Consider the following 17982-nt stretch of genomic DNA (forward strand, 5'->3'; position numbering starts at 1 on the left):
CACGTTTATAATCTAACCAGCTTCACTTTTATTTAAAATAGTTTGTCAGTAGGTCCAACACCCCCCCCCCCCCCGCCCCCCTCAGGCCAACATGGCCGACATCAAGAACTTCCTGTATGCGTGGTGTGGGAAGAAGAAGCTGACTCCCAGCTACGACATCCGAGCTGCAGGGAACAAGAACAGGCAGAAGTTCATGTGTGAGGTGAGTTCCTGAAACACTTGTTTAACTTCTTCTTCCTCCGTCCGTTTGTAACCTCCGACCTCTCCTCAGGTCCGTGTCGACAGCTACAACTACATCGGGATGGGGAACTCCACCAACAAGAAGGACGCTCAGACCAACGCCGCCAGAGACTTCGTCAACTACCTGGTCCGACTCGGGGAAATGAGCGCGGCGGAGGTCCCGGCTATGGGGGTCAGAACACACGACATGAGATCTGACTTCATGCTTTTTATATCGTTTTTATATTGTTAGACGTCTGAGTTTTAAGGGTTTAGTGTCAAGACATCTGAGTCTTCATGCTGCATTCAGAAGCTGTGAGTGTAAACGGATGAAGTCTTGTTTTACAGGTGAGCGCTCCAGGTGGAGACCAACCCGATGATGGAGGAGGAGGAGGAGGAGGAGGAGGAGGAGGAGACGGGGGCTTTGGAAGCCTCCCCTCCAGCGGTCCTCTGCCTCCTCACCTCGTATTGAAAACTGAAAAAGGTTTGAGCATCTCTCTCATAATTCATCTCTAATATCTATTTATACTAACGTGAAAACATCTCCTTCAAACTACTGGATTTATTCAAGTTCATCACCAAAACTACATTTTACAGACTACATGTGAACACATCATAACGTTATAATGTAGCTTCAGCCAGTACTCATGTTCACTGAGCAGAGCCTGAAGGCATCATGATGTCACTTTCAAAGGTTCTCCAAAGCTTCACGTGTTAAAGCTGCATTCTCTCTAGTGTCCACCAGGGGGCGACTCCTCTGGTTGTATAGAAGTCTATGAGAAAATGACTCTACTTCTCTCTTGATTTATTACCTCAGTAAACATTGTAAACATGAGTTTATGGTCTCAATCTCTAGTTTCAAGTCTTCTTCAATACAGCATGATGTTCATTTAGTAAATGATGGTCCATTTAGAGTCACACAGACCATAAAGCAGGGGATGCTTTAGGGGCGGGGCTACACAGTGATTGACAGGTCTCTACGTCACTCCTCCTCAGTCCAGATGTGGTCACTTCCTGTTCACTGGTTGGTCAGGAGACATGAAGAACGTCTAAAATATTGTGTTGTGGTTGTTTGTTGTTAGAAGAAGAGGGCGGCTGCAGCAGGCCGGTACCAGGAGTGACTGGACTCGGCTACTCAGGAGGAGGAAACTCTGGGTGGGGAGGAGGAGGAGGAGGAGGAGGAGGAGGAGGAGGAGGAGGAGGAGGAGGAGGAGGAGGAGCTCAGTGGGACCGAGGAGCCAACCTGAAGGAGTACTACGCCAAGAGAGACGAACAGGAAGCACAGGCGGTACGATACGTCTGGTCCTTTCATCCCGGCTGAGAGTGAATCTGATGTTGTATTTAGAATATCTTTCTCCTTCTTGTATCTCCAGACTCTGGAGTCGGAGGAGGTGGACCTGAACGCTAGTCTTCACGGTAACTGGACGCTGGAGAACGCCAAGGCTCGTCTGAACCAGTTCTTCCAGAAGGAGAAGACCAGCGCTGAGTATAAATACAGCCAAGTGGGACCGGACCACAACAGGTCTGGACCAGAAACCAGGAGGCATTCATACACATCTAGTATTCTCGTTATCTATCCATCTTCAGATGAAACTATAAAACACCAAAACATTCACAGAATCTAAAGGGACATTTAAGAAGCATCCCACGGTTCTGTGAGGTTCTACAGAGAACCGCTGAGAAGAGGACCGTTTAATCAGGACGACACCGTTTATCTCACCTTTATGAGTTTATCTTCTTCTTCTTCTTCTTCTGTCTCTTGTCTCTTCTTCTTCTTCTTCTTCTGCTGTCTCTTGTCTCTTCTTCTTCTCTTCTTCTTCTTCTTCTTCTGCTGCCTCTTCTCTTTGTTGTTGTTCTTCCTCTATTCTGCCTCCTCGTCTGCTGCTTCCTCTGCTCGGTTCTTTATAAGTTTCCCTCCTCAGATCAGCTGACGTGGTGCTCTGTGAAACGAGTGGGTTGCTAGTTGAAATCCCTCCGTGGTGCTTTAGATGTGGGTCAGGATGTTCCTGTATGTTTTTCTGCTGGACTGCTGTAAACCCAGAGACCTCCGGAGTGTTTCACACGTAACCAACCAGAGAACCAGAGTCGTAGGACACGACTCCGTTTAAAGCTCTGGTGAAGGACAGAGGTTGAATATTTAGGAGACAGAGGAGTCTCCTGCCTCCTCTAGAGGACACAGAGGAGACACCAGAGATCAGAACCACCCTGAAGACAAAGACATGGGGCAGCGTTTAGGTGCACTAAAGCCGTCCCATGGAGCGGCTCGGTGGAGGAGTCTGGTTGTGATTTCTGGTGTCTCGCTGTGTCACCGCAGGGCCCCAAAGTCCAGGCAGAAAAACATACAGGTGTCCTCCTGAGAGCGCGACAGGTGAGTCCACCGCCTCTGAGCTTTTATTCTGAAAGGGAGAGGAAGGAGCGAACAGGAAGTGAAGCCGTGTGATGTTTGTGTTTGTGTCTGCAGGAGCTTCATCGCAGAGATGACGCTGTTTGTGAGGCAGCTCGGCAGAAGTAAGACATGTACACACATATATATATATACAGTGTGTGTGTATATATATATATATATATATATATACTGTATATATATACATATATATATACTGTATATATATACACTTATATAATATTCTGTAAACGACACAAACACCATTTACATTCACTAAAGTTATACACCTCAGACGTACGTGTTGTACTGTGTTCTGTACTACAGCTCAGAGGTACTTGTTGTACTACAGCTCAGAGGTACGTGTTGTACTGTGTTCTGTACTACAGCTCAGAGGTACTTGTTGTACTGTGTTTCAGGGATCACAGCTCGAGAACACGGCTCCAACAAGAAGCTGGCGGCTCAGTCGTGCGCTCTGTCTCTGGTGCGTCAGCTGTTCCACCTCGGGGTCCTGGAGGCGTTCTCCGGAGTCACCAAGAAGAAGGAGGGAGAGACCGTAAGCCGGCTGCATCGGTTCTGAACCGGCCACCAGGTTTGCCGCTGAATGATTCCGTGTTTTCACTCTGTGACGTCGTGTGTTTACTGTCCAGCTGGAGGCGTTCGAGGTCAACGTGTCTCCAGACCTCCGGCAGCAGCTCGCCAACGTCGTCCTGGAGCTCGGAGTCCACGTCCCTCCTCCCGTGAGTCCCGATCAGTGTGCTGGATCCGTCTTAAGGGGCAAATGTAACGTGGAGGTTCTAACTGGGTTCTTGTGGTCCCGTCCAGCCCGCAGACCCCTCCGACTCGGTGTCTCTGATTCAGGGGAAGTTGGCGACGTTTGAGCCGTCGCAGCGCCAGAGTGGAGCCGGGGTCGTGCCCTGGTCGCCTCCACAGGTCAACTGGAACCCCTGGACCAGCAGCAACATCGACGAGGGGCCGCTGGCCTACGTGAGTCTTTGTTCCTTCACTTACAGTACCGGACAGATATTCAGTTCACTAATGAATCACTACAGGTGGTTTACAGACCAGCAGGTGTTTCAGGAGGACCTATAAAGCACTTCATATGTTGATGTTTCATATTTAACTATAACATGAGTATCAGTCTGTAGTGTGGATTTGGGTCCGACAATGATCGGGTCAACAGCACCCTGTAGTTGTTCCTCTGCCTGTCAGACGCTGCTCTGGGTCATCAGCACCCTGTAGTTGTTCCTCTGCCTGTCAGACGCTGCTCTGGGTCATCAGCACCCTGTAGTTGTTCCTCTGCCTGTCAGACGCTGCTCTGGGTCAACAGCACCCTGTAGTTGTTCCTCTGCCTGTCAGACGCTGCTCTGGGTCAACAGCACCCGGTAGTTGTTCCTCTGCCTGTCAGACGCTGCTCTGGGTCAACAGCACCCGGTAGTTGTTCCTCTGCCTGTCAGACGCTGCTCTGGGTCAACAGCACCCTGTAGTTGTTCCTCTGGCTGCTATTGGCTGCTCTGTGGTGATGTCACCATGTTTTGTACTCAGTGCACTCCGGAGCAGATCAGCAGCGACCTGCAGGATGAGCTGATGTACCAACTGGAACATGATGAGAACCTGCAGAAGGTCAGCCTGCTTTCTTCTTCTCCTTCTTCTGTTTCTCTCTTCTCTCCTCCTCCTCCTCCTCCTCCTCCTCCTCCTCTTCTCCTACATGTTGTATTCAGCAGAGGTATGCTCCTCCTCCTGTGGTTCAGGTCCTGTCAGAACGCGACCAGCTGCCGGTGAAGCGCTTTGAGGAGGACATCATGTCCGCGGTGGAGAACAACGCGGTGGTGATCATCAGAGGAGCGACGGGCTGCGGTAAAACCACTCAGGTTCCTCAGTACATCCTGGACCGCTTCATCAGGACCGGAACAGCCTCCCACTGCAACATCGTGGTCACTCAGGTAGCACTGCTCGTCCAATCACAGAGCCCCGTTCAGGCACACCTGCAGGAGCTCAAAGCATGACACCTCCATGTCCTCCTTCACCTCCATGTCCTCCTTCACCTCCATGTCCTCCTTCACCTCCATGTCCTCCCTCACCTCCATGTCCTCCTTCACCTCCATGTCCTCCTTCACCTCCATGTCCTCCTTCACCTCCATGTCCTCCTTCACCTCCATGTCCTCCTTCACCTCCATGTCCTCCTTCACCTCCATGTCCTCCTTCACCTCCTTCACCTCCCTCACCTCCTTCACCTCCATGTCCTCCTTCACCTCCATGTCCTCCTTCACCTCCATGTCCTCCTTCACCTCCATGTCCTCCTTCACCTCCATGTCCTCCCTCACCTCCATGTCCTCCTTCACCTCCATGTCCTCCTTCACCTCCATGTCCTCCTTCACCTCCCTCACCTCCCTCACCTCCTTCACCTCCATGTCCTCCCTCACCTCCATGTCCTCCTTCACCTCCCTCACCTCCTTCACCTCCATGTCCTCCCTCACCTCCATGTCCTCCTTCACCTCCCTCACCTCCCTCACCTCCTTCACCTCCATGTCCTCCTTCACCTCCCTCACCTCCCTCACCTCCATGTCCTCCTTCACCTCCCTCACCTCCTTCACCTCCATGTCCTCCTTCACCTCCCTCACCTCCCTCACCTCCTTCACCTCCATGTCCTCCTTCACCTCCATGTCCTCCTTCACCTCCCCCCCCGTTGCACCAGAAACGGGTTCAGATCCGTCTCTTAGTCTGAATGAACACATGAGTTCTGGTCCCTGCAGCCCAGACGGATCAGCGCCGTGTCGGTGGCCGAGCGGGTCGCCTACGAGAGAGGAGAGGACGTCGGGAAGAGCTGCGGCTACAGCGTCCGCTTCGAGTCCGTCCTCCCTCGACCGCACGCCAGCGTCCTGTTCTGCACCGTCGGTACGTAGACGGGAGGAGCGCTAGGCTAACGTTAGCTCTTTTCACACCCTGTGGACGTGTTGACGGCGCTAGGCTAACGTTAGCTCTTTTCACACCCTGTGGACGTGTTGACGGCGCTAGGCTAACGTTAGCTCTTTACACACCCTGTGGACGTGTTGACGGCGCTAGGCTAACGTTAGCTCTTTTCACACCCTGTGGACGTGTTGACGGGTGTGTTTCGGTGTTTCAGGTGTTTTGTTGCGGAAGCTCGAAGCAGGAATCCGAGGAATCAGTCACGTGATCGTTGATGAGATCCACGAGAGAGACATCAACGTGAGTTCATGTGTAGTATGTGGGTCCGGTCTGGACCCGGACCTGGTCTGACCCTCTGTGTGTGTGTGTCTCTGCAGACGGACTTCCTGATGGTGGTCCTCAGAGACGTGGTCCAGGCCTACCCGCAGGTCCGCGTCCTCCTCATGTCGGCCACCATCGACACCAGCATGTTCAGAGAGTACTTCTTCAACGCGCCCGTCATCGAGGTGTTCGGACGCACCTTCACTGTTCAAGGTACCTCTGACCTCTCTGACCTCCTCACCTCCTCACCTCCTCACCTCTCTGACCTCCTGACCTCCTCACCTCCTCACCTCTCTGACCTCCTGACCTCCTCACCTCCTCACCTCTCTGACCTCCTCACCTCATTCACCTCCTCACCTCCTCACCTCTCTGACCTCCTCACCTCCTCACCTCCTCACCTCTCTGACCTCCTCACCTCTCTGACCTCCTCACCTCCTCACCTCCCTCGCCTCCTCACCTCTCTGACCTCCTCACCTCCTCACCTCCCTCGCCTCCTCACCTCTCTGACCTCCTCACCTCGTTCACCTGTCTGACCTCTCTGACCTAGTCACCTCCTCACCTCTCTGACCTCCTGACCTACTTGACCTCCTCACCGATAACTTCTGTTTCTCGTGTTTTAAACTGCGTATTCATAATGAGGATTGTCAGACGTGTGTTTCGATGTTTAATCACGATGAAGTGTCCAAATAAACGAAACCTCGAGACCACGACAACAATAACGAGTGCAAAGCTACCTCCTTGTGTTCCAGAGTACTTCCTGGAGGACTGCATCCAGATGACCAACTTCGTCCCTCCACCAATGGACCGCAAGAAGAAGGACAAAGACGAGGAGGGAGGAGAGGAGGACGTAAGGAACCTCTGTGCAGCTCAGCGAGGCCGAGAACACGAGCGCATCCACAACGTGTCGTGTTCTGTTTCAGACCAACTGCAACGTGATCTGCGGGCCGGAGTACACGGCGGAGACCAAGCGCTGCATGGCTCAGATCAACGAGAAGGAGACGTCCTTCGAGCTGGTGGAGGCCCTGCTGAGGTACGTGGAGACGCTGCAGGTGGCCGGAGCCGTGCTGGTCTTCCTGCCCGGCTGGAACCTCATCTTCTCCATGCAGAGACACCTGGAGAGCAACCCGCACTTTGGTACGTCACTAAGAACCACGGCAGAGTACAACTCAGAGTACTCCTCAGAGTACTCCTCAGAGTACTCCTCAGAGTAATCCTCAGAGTACTCCTCAGAGTACTCCTCAGAGTACTCCTCAGAGTAATCCTCAGAGTACTCCTCTCAGAGTACTCCTCTCAGAGTACTCCTCTCAGAGTACTCCTCAGAGTACTCCTCAGAGTACTCCTCTCAGAGTACTCCTCAGAGTACTCCTCAGAGTACTCCTCAGAGTAATCCTCAGAGTACTCCTCTCAGAGTACTCCTCTCAGAGTACTCCTCTCAGAGTACACCTCTCAGAGTACTCCTCTCAGAGTACACCTCTCAGAGTACTCCTCAGAGTACTCCTCTCAGAGTACACCTCTCAGAGTACTCCTCTCAGAGTACACCTCTCAGAGTACTCCTCTCAGAGTACACCTCTCAGAGTACACCTCTCAGAGTACTCCTCTCAGAGTACACCTCTCAGAGTACTCCTCTCAGAGTACACCTCTCAGAGTACACCTCTCAGAGTACACCTCTCAGAGTACACCTCTCAGAGTACTCCTCTCTACTTCACTGGATACTAGTACGCAAACAGTATTCACCATGAGGTGCTGAGGACCAGAGGTGGGGTTCACATCCTGTACTGCAGTACAAGTACTAAAACCACACTGTGAGAGTAGAAGTACTACATTCAACACTCAAGTAGAAGTACAACATGTCTACTTCCTGTTCCCAGAGTCACAATAAACATGGAGAAGTTCAGTTGTTCATATCTGGACCAAAGCTGCAGGTCTGCTGAGACCTTCAGCTCCTTTACATCCAGACTGAAGACGTCTCTGTTTGCTGCCTTTAATTCAACCACATTCAAGGATATTAACACATTTACACATTTATACATTTCACTACTGTGTTTATTTCTTACTCTGCTTTGAGTGTTTTAATGTTCTTAATGTTTCAATGAATGTTCTTAAGTGTTTTTGAATCTCCTTTTCTTTTGCCTCATGTTTAATGTTTTAATGTTTTAATGTTTTATGTGAAGCTCTTTGAATCACCTTGTTGTTGAGATGATACAAATAAACTTGCCTTGTATTTGTTTCCAGGAAGTAGCCGGTACCGGATCATGCCGCTCCACTCTCAGATCCCCAGAGAGGAGCAGAGGAAGGTGTTTGAACCGGTTCCAGACAACATCAGGAAGGTCAGAGACGAGAACCTGAAACCTGTTTCAACTGGTTTCGTGGGATTCAAACCAACAACCTGCTTTTATTTACATTGTGTTTAATCTGCAGGTGATTCTATCGACCAACATCGCAGAGACCAGCATCACCATCAACGACGTGGTCTACGTCATCGACTCCTGCAAGTAAGGGTCCTGATGTAGACCACATGTCCCGGTCTAAAGAGGACCCTGTCCTCCTGGTTTGTGTCCTGATGTAGACCACATGTCCTGGTCTAAAGAGGACCCTGTCCTCCTGGTTTGTGTCCTGATGTAGACCACATGTCCCGGTCTAAAGAGGACCCTGTCCTCCTGGTTTGTGTCCTGATGTAGACCACATGTCCTGGTCTAAAGAGGACCCTGTCCTCCTGGTTTGTGTCCTGATGTAGACCACATGTCCTGGTCTAAAGAGGACCCTGTCCTCCTGGTTTGTGTCCTGATGTAGACCACATGTCCCGGTCTAAAGAGGACCCTGTCCTCCTGGTTTGTGTCCTGATGTAGACCACATGTCCCGGTCTAAAGAGGACCCTGTCCTCCTGGTTTGTGTCCTGATGTAGACCACATGTCCCGGTCTAAAGAGGACCCTGTCCTCCTGGTTTGTGTCCTCAGACAGAAGGTGAAGCTCTTCACGTCCCACAACAACATGACTAACTACGCCACCGTCTGGGCCTCAAAGACCAACCTGGAGCAGAGAAAAGGTCGAGCTGGAAGAGTCCGAGCCGGGTTCTGTTTCCACCTCTGCAGCAGAGCTCGATTCGAGAAGTAAGACCTCCTTATGTACCCCCCAGACCTCCTGACACCTCTCACCTCCTCTCACCTCCTCCCACTTCCTCACTCTCCTTACCTCCTCCTCTCTCTCCAGGCTGGAGACCCACATGACTCCAGAGATCTTCAGGACTCCTCTACATGAAGTCTCTCTGAGCATCAAGCTGCTGAGACTCGGAGCCATCGGTCACTTCCTGTCTAAAGCCATCGAACCTCCGCCGCTGGACGCCGTGATCGAGGCCGAGCACACTCTGAGAGGTACAGATCCCAAACGTCCCACGTTATGGTGTGACCCCTGAACACACTCTGAGAGGTACAGAACCCAAACGTCCCACGTTAAGGTGTGACCCCTGAACACACTCTGAGAGGTACAGAACCCAAACGTCCCACGTTATGGTGTAACCCCTGAACACACTCTGAGAGGTACAGAACTCAAACGTACCACGTTATGGTGTGACCCCTGAACACACTCTGAGAGGTACAGAACCCAAACGTCCCACGTTATGGTGTGACCCCTGAACACACTCTGAGAGGTACAGAACTCAAACGTACCACGTTATGGTGTGACCCCTGAACACACTCTGAGAGGTACAGAACCCAAACGTCCCACGTTAAGGTGTAACCCCTGAACACACTCTGAGAGGTACAGAACCCAAACGTCCCACGTTATGGTGTGACCCCTGAACACACTCTGAGAGGTACAGAACCCAAACGTCCCACGTTATGGTGTGACCCCTGAACAGAGCTAATCAGTGTAACTGTTCCTTTAGAGCTGGACGCTCTGGACACCAACGATGAACTCACTCCTCTGGGACGGATTCTGGCTCGACTCCCCATCGAGCCTCGTCTGGGGAAGATGATGATCATGGGCTGTATCTTCCAGTAAGCTCTTCTTCTGGTTCTTCTACTTCTACTCCTTCTTCTTCTGGTTCTCCTACTTCTTCTTCTTCTTCTTGTTCTCCTACTTCTTCTCCTCCTCCTCCTCCTCCTCCTCCTCTGTAATAACCCAATGCCTCCCTCTAGTGTTGGAGACGCCATGTGCACCGTCTCTGCGGCCTCTTGTTTCCCGGAGCCCTTCGTCAGCGAGGGGAAGCGTCTCGGCTTCGTTCACAGAAACTTCTCCGGCAGCCGGTTCTCTGATCACGTGGCCCTGCTCTCCGTCTTCCAGGCGTGGGACGACGTCAGGTTTGTGGGGGTTTTAGTTTTTCACAAACAATCAGCTCCACATCAGAAGAAAGGTCCTTTAATAGACTAACGGTTTAAGCAGCAACACGAGAAGTTCTAAAGTTCTGTGAGTCTTTATTACAGCTGTATGAGCACCAGATTTAATCACAATACACTTCAGTTCACCTCTGAGCCACACGAGGGCGCCAGAGTGCTGTACAGAGTTGTGATTTATTAACCCTATAATGTGAGGAGACGGTTCATTTACCCACAAACTCACTCGTCTCTATTCATGTGTTCATAGATGAACGAGTAATTATTTATATATTAGTGCTGGGAAACTGAACTCGTTATTATCGCGTTAACGCATTAATTAGTTAAAATAAACAAAATAAATTTAAATAAAATAAATAAAATATAAGCAGTGGGTAGGATTCATCCTCAGGGGAGCATGCATGTCTGTCTTTGTGGAGACCGTTTTTATTGTACGAGATATTCTGCTTCCACGTGAAGACGAGGTGACGGACATCTCGCTTCATTAACGACGTGTTGTTGTTGTTGTTGTTGTTGTTGTTGTTGTTTCCTGCTCAGGATCAACGGCGAGGACGCTGAGATCCGTTTCTGTGAACACAAACGTCTCAACATGTCCACTCTGAGGATGACCTGGGAGGCCAAAGTCCAGCTGAAGGAGATCCTGGTCAACTCTGGATTCCCCGAAGGTACCTGAACGCACCTCCAGGAAGAAGGATCCTCCCGCCTGGTCCTGGTCCTCATCATCTGACCTCCCGTCCCTCTTTCTGTCCCCCGGCAGAGTGTCTCATGACGCAGATGTTCAACACGGTGGGACCCGACAACAACCTGGACGTGGTGGTGTCTCTGCTGACCTTCGGCTCGTACCCCAACGTCTGCTTCCACAAAGAGAAGAGGAAGATCCTGACCACCGAGGGGCGCAACGCCCTCATCCACAAGTCCTCCGTCAACTGCCCCTTCAGCAGCCACGACATGAGCTACCCGTCTCCGTTCTTCGTCTTCAGCGAGAAGGTGGAGAGAAGCTACGGTGTTACTATTGATCACATGTTCATGAAACGCATCATCGGTGGATATAAAGCTGTGTTCCTGTGTCTCAGATCCGGACCCGGGCGATCTCGGCTAAAGGGATGACGCTGGTCAGTCCTCTGCAGCTGCTGCTGTTCGCCTGCAAGAAGATCAGCTCCAACGGAGACGTGGTGGAGCTGGACGACTGGTGAGAGAGCAGCAGGCTGACGTAGAGCTGTAGACTGACGTAGAGCTGACGTAGAGCTGACGTAGAGCAGCAGGCTGACGTAGAGCTGTAGACTGACGTAGAGCTGACGTAGAGCTGACGTAGAGCTGCAGGCTGATGTAGAGCTGTAGACTGACGTAGAGCTGACGTAGAGCTGTAGACTGACGTAGAGCTGACGTAGAGCTGCAGGCTGATGTAGAGCTGACGTAGAGCTGCAGGCTGATGTAGAGCTGACGTAGAGCTGACGTAGAGCTGACGTAGAGCTGTAGACTGACGTAGAGCTGACGTAGAGCTGCAGTCTGACGTAGAGCTGACATAGAGCTGCAGGCTGACGTAGAGCTGACGTAGAGCTGACGTAGAGCTGTAGACTGACGTAGAGCTGACGTAGAGCTGCAGGCTGATGTAGAGCTGATGTAGAGCTGACGTAGAGCTGCAGGCTGATGTAGAGCTGACGTAGAGCTGCAGGCCGATGTAGAGCTGACGTAGAGCTGTAGACTGACGTAGAGCTGACGTAGAGCTGCAGTCTGACGTAGAGCTGACATAGAGCTGCAGGCTGACGTAGAGCTGACGTAGAGCTGACGTAGAGCTGTAGACTGACGTAGGGCTGACGTAGAGCTGCAGGCTGATGTAGAGCTGATGTAGAGCTGACGTAGAGCTGCAGTCTGACGTAGAGCTGACGTAGAGCTGCAGTCTGACGTAGAGCTGACGTAGCGCTGCAGACGGACGTAGAGCTGATGTAGAGCTGCAGGCTGACGTAGAGCTGTAGACTGACGTAGAGCTGACGTAGAGCTGCAGGCTGATGTAGAGCTGACGTAGAGCTGACATAGAGCTGTAGACTGACATAGAGCTGACGTAGAGCTGCAGGCTGATGGGGAGCTGACGTAGAGCTGACGTAGAGCTGTAGACTGACGTAGAGCTGACGTAGAGCTGCAGACTGATGTAGAGCTGACGTAGAGCTGTAGACTGACGTAGAGCTGGCGTAGAGCTGCAGTCTGATGTAGAGCTGACGTAGAGCTGCAGGCTGATGTAGAGCTGACGTAGAGCTGTAGACTGACGTAGAGCTGACGTAGAGCTGCAGGCTGATGTAGAGCTGATGTAGAGCTGACGTAGAGCTGTAGTCTGACGTAGAGCTGTAGACTGACGTAGAGCTGACGTAGAGCTGCAGGCTGATGTAGAGCTGATGTAGAGCTGACGTAGAGCTGTAGTCTGACGTAGCGCTGACGTAGAGCTGCAGTCTGACGTAGAGCTGACGTAGAGCTGCAGGCTGACGTAGAGCTGACGTAGAGCTGCAGGCTGACGTAGAGCTGACCTTTCACTATACTGTGTGCAGGATCAAACTGAGGATTCCTCACGAGGTGGCGGGCGGCATCGCTGCCCTGAGGGCCGGACTGGAGGCTCTGGTGGTGGAGGTCACCAAAGACCCAGAATACATCAGACAGTTAGACCAGAACAACCAGCAGCTGCTGAACCTCATCAGACTCACATCAAAACCATCAGCTGCTGGACTCAACATGATGAGCAGCAACCAGAGGTACACACACACACACACACACACACACACACACACACACACACACACACACACACACACACACACACAGAGACACACACACACACACACAGACACACACACACTCTGATGATTCTTCTTCTTCTACAGGATGGGAGACGGTCCTCGACCTCCAAAGATGGCACGCTTTGATGGAGGAGGAGGAGGAGGAGGGCGGGGCTATAGAGGAGGAGGATATGGAGGAGGAGGATTTGGGTATAGAGGAGCAGGAGGAGGAGGCTACAGAGAAGGAGGGTACAGGGGAGGTGGAGGATATGGAGGAGGAGGAGGAGGAGGAGGAGGAGGGTATAGGGGAGGTGGGGGCTACAGAGGAGGAGGAGGAGGATACAGAGGAGGTTATTAACATGGAGGAGGAGGAGGAGGTCATTAACTCCTGACAGCGTTTTATTTCATCTCCAGAAACGATGAAAAGAATCAATGTGATCTGTTTAATGTGATAAAGTTTAGTGACTGATGATGACGATGATGACGATGATGATGATGATGATGATGATGATGATGATGATGATGATGATGATTTATGTGTAAGGAACGTGTTGTTTTGTCAACAATAAAACCTTCAGATCACAACCGACTGAATTATTTAATTTAAGAAGTAAAATCCACAAAACTTCAGTTTAAAAACAGTCAAATCAATCAAAATCTATACTATCATTCAAATCCATCAGGACCTGAACGCACCACGGCACCTGAACGCTACTTATTACTTACACTGTTATTTTGTACTACTATTTATTACTGCTATCATTAATATAAATATAATTATTACTATTATTATCGTTACTAATGCTATTTACTACTATTGTTATTGTTGTTGTTGTTGTTATTGTTATCACTGAAGCTGAGTCTTCACCGGTTTACTGATGTGATGCGTTCAAAGACTCAGATGAATCCTTCAGTGTTCATGAAGTAGCTTGAAGTCACTTCTTTAGTTCTAATGACGTAATGAATCTATAGTACAGCTCGTGCTCGTGAGAAGTGAAACAATGTATCGATGATTAAAGTTCAGCTTTGATTGTTTAGTTAAAGATCAATCAGAAGAACTTTCTGAAGATTTATTTTCTCTGAAGTTTCGTTGCGGAAGTGGAGCCGGAGGCCTCAGACATGCGCAGTAGCGGACTGGGTGTAGCCTGTGGAGTCGCTCTCCCCCTCACAGACACACACACTCACACACACTCACACACACACACACTCCAGCAGCAGCTCAGGACGCGGAGCGAAGACAATCTGCCGCTGCGTGTTTCCACTTTCGGTGGTTTGTAGCGGTTTCCTGTCGGTTCCCGGATTGTTACCGAACACTTTTTTTGGGGACAAAGTTCAGAGGAGAGTTCGTGTCGCAGAAGGGTTTCTCCTCCTCCTCCTCCTCCGGAAACATGGGGGTTTTTCTCCGGGCTCTGGTGGCTTGTTGCTGGGTTGCGGCGGTGTGTGTCCGCGCGGCCATGGACGAGTGTTCGGACGAGCAGCACCGAGCGCAGCGCTGCATGCCCGAGTTCGTGAACGCCGCTTTTAACGTGACGGTGGTGTCGACCAACACCTGCGGCTCTCCGCCCGAGGAGTACTGCGTGCAGACCGGAGCCACCGGGGTCACCAAGTCGTGCCACATCTGCGACGCTCGGGACCCGCGGAACCACCACAGCGCCGTGTACCTCACCGACTACAACAACCAGCAGGACACGACCTGGTGGCAGAGCCAGACCATGCTGGCGGGCATCCAGTACCCGAACTCCATCAACCTCACCCTGCACCTCGGTAAGAGCCGCCCCGAAGCCCCGGCGTAAAACCCGGGTCTACGGTGTTCCTGCGTACTGATGGGAACACAACCGCAAAGAGGACTCTGAAGTCCTCTTTGATCCGGATCACAGCAGATACCGTCAAACTGAACTTTATGTCGTTAATCCAACTTCACCGGCCGCTTCACGTCCAGCGGCCCAGCTGGAGAAACCAGTTTATATAAATATAAAAATATATATAAAAATATATATATATATATATATATATATATATTATGTATAGTTTATTTATTTATTTATATATATATATATATATATATATATATATATATATTATGTATAGTTTATTTATTTATTTATTTATATATATATATATTTATACACTACCGTTCAAAAGTTTGGGGTCACTTATAAATGTCCTTATTTGTCAAAGAAAAGCACTGTTTCATTTAATGAAGATAACATTAAATTAATCAGAAATACACTCTATACATTGTTAATGTGGTTAATGACTATTCTAGGTGGAAACTGGTTTTAATGAAATATCTACATCAGAGTATCTGGAGCATCATGTGTGGGTTTGATTCTACTCAACATGGCCAGAAAAAGAGAACTTTCATGTGAAACAGTCTGTTGTTCTTAGAGATGAAGATATTCCATGAGAGAGATTGTGAAGAAACTGAAAATTGACACGAAATTGTCTGAGTGACCCCAAACCTTTGAACGGTAGTGTATGTGTATATATGTATATGTATATATATATATATATATATATATATATGTATATGTATATATATATATATATATATATATATATATATATGTATATATATATATATATATATATATTATGGTTCAGTATCTGTGCGCCGAATCAAAGACATCACAACAGTTCATCAGATCTTCAGACTCCTGATGAAGAAGAGTTACAGTAGAGACGATCTCTACTTTAGTTCTGTGGACATCAGAGAGTTACTCTACTGTGCTCTACTCTACTGTGCTCTACTCTACTCTACTGTACTCTACTCTACTGTGCTCTACTCTACTCTACTGTGCTCTACTCTACTCTACTGTGCTCTGCTCTACTGTGCTCTACTCTACTGTGCTCTACTCTACTCTACTGTGCTCTACTCTACTCTACTGTGCTCTACTCTACTCTACTCTACTCTACTCTACTGTGCTCTACTCTACTCTACTGTGCTCTGCTCTACTGTGCTCTACTCTACTCTACTGTGCTCTACTCTACTGTGCTCTACTCTACTCTACTGTGCTCTACTGTGCTCTACTCTACTGTGCTCTACTCTACTCTACTGTGCTCTACTCTACTGTGCTCTACTCTACTCTACTGTGCTCTACTGTGCTCTACTCTACCTGGTCTCACAGGGACCTAAAGAGTCTTTGAGGGTAAATGATTCAGCCGTCTGAGTCGTTGTTTGTCTCTCGGATCAGAGTGAGCGGTTCCTTCAGCAGATGTTTAGCGTTGTTGCTTCTCACGCGTGACGCTCGTATTTTATCGTATTTTATCATATTTTATCGTATTTTATCGCTCTAACCCGGTCGGTCGGACAAAACGAGACATTTTTACGACTTTGTGTAGAGTTTAATGAAAATGTGATTTGAACTGTTAATGCTGAAAATAACCTGGTTTAACAATAAAGAACGTTAATTGTTACGTTGTGGTAAAAACAAAAAGAACCGGTGAAAGTTCGATCTCACTAGAACCTCACAGTGAAGAGAACCAAAGAAGAAGAACGTGATCATTCATTCCGTCCTTCAATACTCCGCACAGGCTCTGCTTTGTGACGTTCTGATGGGAGACTTTGAGCTCGTTGGTCTTACTGAGTATTTCTAAAAGCCTCTCTAGAAATCCTGCAGCGTCCTCTTACCAGCCTTTTTCCCCGGAGCTTTCAGCGGCATCTCATGGTCCTCCTCGGAGAAAGCTCAGCTGTGGGTTTAACAACAACAACAACATAAACCGAGAATCTGTTTCCTCGTTGCATAAAAGAAAAATGAAAGTAAAACACCGGACTCGTCTGCTGATGAAGACCACCAGATGTGGCTGAAAGCTCTGGACACAATGTAGTAAGTGTGCCTTGAGCAGGTGGTTTTTCAACAGTTCTTAGAATTAGATTTCACTGATCAGTAGTTACTCGACCGGCCAGCGGACAGAAAATGAATCATGAATCTGTTTGTCAGAGGTTTTGAAGTCGACCAATCGGATCGCTGCCGCTCTGTCGGCCGTCGGCGTAGTTTCCTTGTTTTACATTCCCGTCTATTTGTGAAGCCTCCCTGCAGCTCTACTGTTTTTAACCAGCGCTCACATTCCTGAACGGTTGGGTCACGCTGCCGTCTCTGGAGCCTCAGGTGCTCGACTCCTCGAATGGAAATGCTTTTAATTACACGCCGACCGTCTGTCCTCCGGGTCGTCTTCGTCGTCGGGATTAGAGCTCAGACTTCGTTCTGATCGTAAAGTTCTGCTTGAACTTCGTTCAGCCCGAGGGAACCGTCGTAGACGATGCTGTGACGCCGTCTGAGGCCGAGGCGGGAAGCGAGCGTCTGATCGCCACCAGCTGAGTCTCCTGTCAGTTTGGTCGCCGGTGAAGCCGGAACCCTCCCCTTGGACTTCTGGGTAATTGAGTCCTCGTACTTAAACAGCAGAGTTTGACGATGTGATGTCACCTTTCAGTGAACCTCCAACAGGAAGTGTTTCTGCAACACTTTGTTGAGAGTTGTACAGTTGTCTTTGAACGTGTCCCGTGTGGACGTACAGTTGTCTTTGAACGTGTCCCGTGTGGACGTACAGTTGTCTTTGAACGTGTCCCGTGTGGACGTACAGTTGTCTTTGAACGTGTCCCGTGTGGACGTACAGTTGTCTTTGAACGTGTCCCGTGTGGACGTACAGTTGTCTTTGAACGTGTCCCGTGTGGACGTACAGTTCTCTTTGAACGTGTCCCGTGTGGACGTACAGTTGTCTTTGAACGTGTCCCGTGTGGACGTACAGTTGTCTTTGAACGTGTCCCGTGTGGACGTACAGTTGTCCTTTGAACGTGTCCCGTGTGGACGTACAGTTGTCTTTGAACGTGTCCCGTGTGGACGTACAGTTGTCTTTGAACGTGTCCCGTGTGGACGTACAGTTGTCTTTGAACGTGTCCCGTGTGGACGTACAGTTGTCTTTGAACGTGTCCCGTGTGGACGTACAGTTGTCCTTTGAACGTGTCCCGTGTGGACGTACAGTTGTCCTTTGAACGTGTCCCGTGTGGACGGTGAAGTTCAGTTTAATCTCAGGAAGCGTGGTGTGTTTGAGGAGCTGAAGTCGG

The 17982-nt window shown here is 49.7% G+C and overlaps 2 protein-coding genes across 3 annotated transcripts; both read left to right on the forward strand.

Moving 5' to 3' along the window:
- Window positions 1-88: 88 nt before the first annotated feature.
- Window positions 89-13499, forward strand: dhx9 (DEAH (Asp-Glu-Ala-His) box helicase 9). 2 transcript variants are annotated; one of them, XM_079173937.1, is made up of 27 exons: window positions 89-202; window positions 272-412; window positions 568-703; window positions 1302-1507; window positions 1593-1741; window positions 2681-2727; window positions 3022-3158; window positions 3253-3342; window positions 3428-3589; window positions 4148-4225; window positions 4354-4545; window positions 5356-5497; window positions 5727-5809; window positions 5887-6043; window positions 6580-6677; window positions 6751-6964; window positions 8063-8157; window positions 8249-8322; window positions 8785-8937; window positions 9038-9198; window positions 9711-9822; window positions 9964-10125; window positions 10696-10823; window positions 10916-11145; window positions 11232-11347; window positions 12696-12896; window positions 13026-13499. In XM_079173937.1, exons 1-27 carry the CDS (start codon window positions 92-94, stop codon window positions 13276-13278), a joined length of 3828 nt encoding a protein of 1275 aa, XP_079030063.1. In that variant the 5' UTR covers window positions 89-91; the 3' UTR covers window positions 13279-13499. The 2 variants fall into 2 exon arrangements, with proteins under 2 accessions (XP_079030063.1, XP_079030064.1); XM_079173938.1 differs by lacking the exons at window positions 89-202; window positions 272-412; window positions 568-703; window positions 1302-1507 and adding an exon at window positions 2534-2587 and having other exon boundaries at window positions 1639-1741.
- Window positions 13500-14128: 629 nt separating this feature from the next.
- LOC306705988 (laminin subunit gamma-1-like) lies at window positions 14129-14713 on the forward strand (the record flags this gene model as incomplete). Its single annotated transcript, XM_079172901.1, has 1 exon — window positions 14129-14713. The coding sequence occupies exon 1, from the start codon at window positions 14309-14311 to the stop codon at window positions 14711-14713; it is 405 nt and encodes a 134-aa protein (XP_079029027.1). The 5' UTR covers window positions 14129-14308.
- Window positions 14714-17982: the final 3269 nt, after the last annotated feature.

The sequence above is a fragment of the Pholis gunnellus genome (genome assembly GCF_910591455.1).
Source record: "Pholis gunnellus genome assembly, chromosome: 14".
Classification (NCBI taxonomy): domain Eukaryota; kingdom Metazoa; phylum Chordata; class Actinopteri; order Perciformes; family Pholidae; genus Pholis; species Pholis gunnellus.

What these genes read in the sequence shown, in the direction of transcription:
- dhx9 (XM_079173937.1), top strand. Translation starts at nt 92, where the DNA reads ATGGCCGACATCAAGAACTTCCTGTATGCGTGGTGTGGGAAGAAGAAG. An exon ending in GCAACATCGTGGTCACTCAG is followed by an intron (nt 4,546 to 5,355) that starts GTAGCACTGCTC and finishes TGGTCCCTGCAG; the next exon opens with CCCAGACGGATCAGCGCCGT. An exon ending in AGGAGGGAGGAGAGGAGGAC is followed by an intron (nt 6,678 to 6,750) that starts GTAAGGAACCTC and finishes GTTCTGTTTCAG; the next exon opens with ACCAACTGCAACGTGATCTG.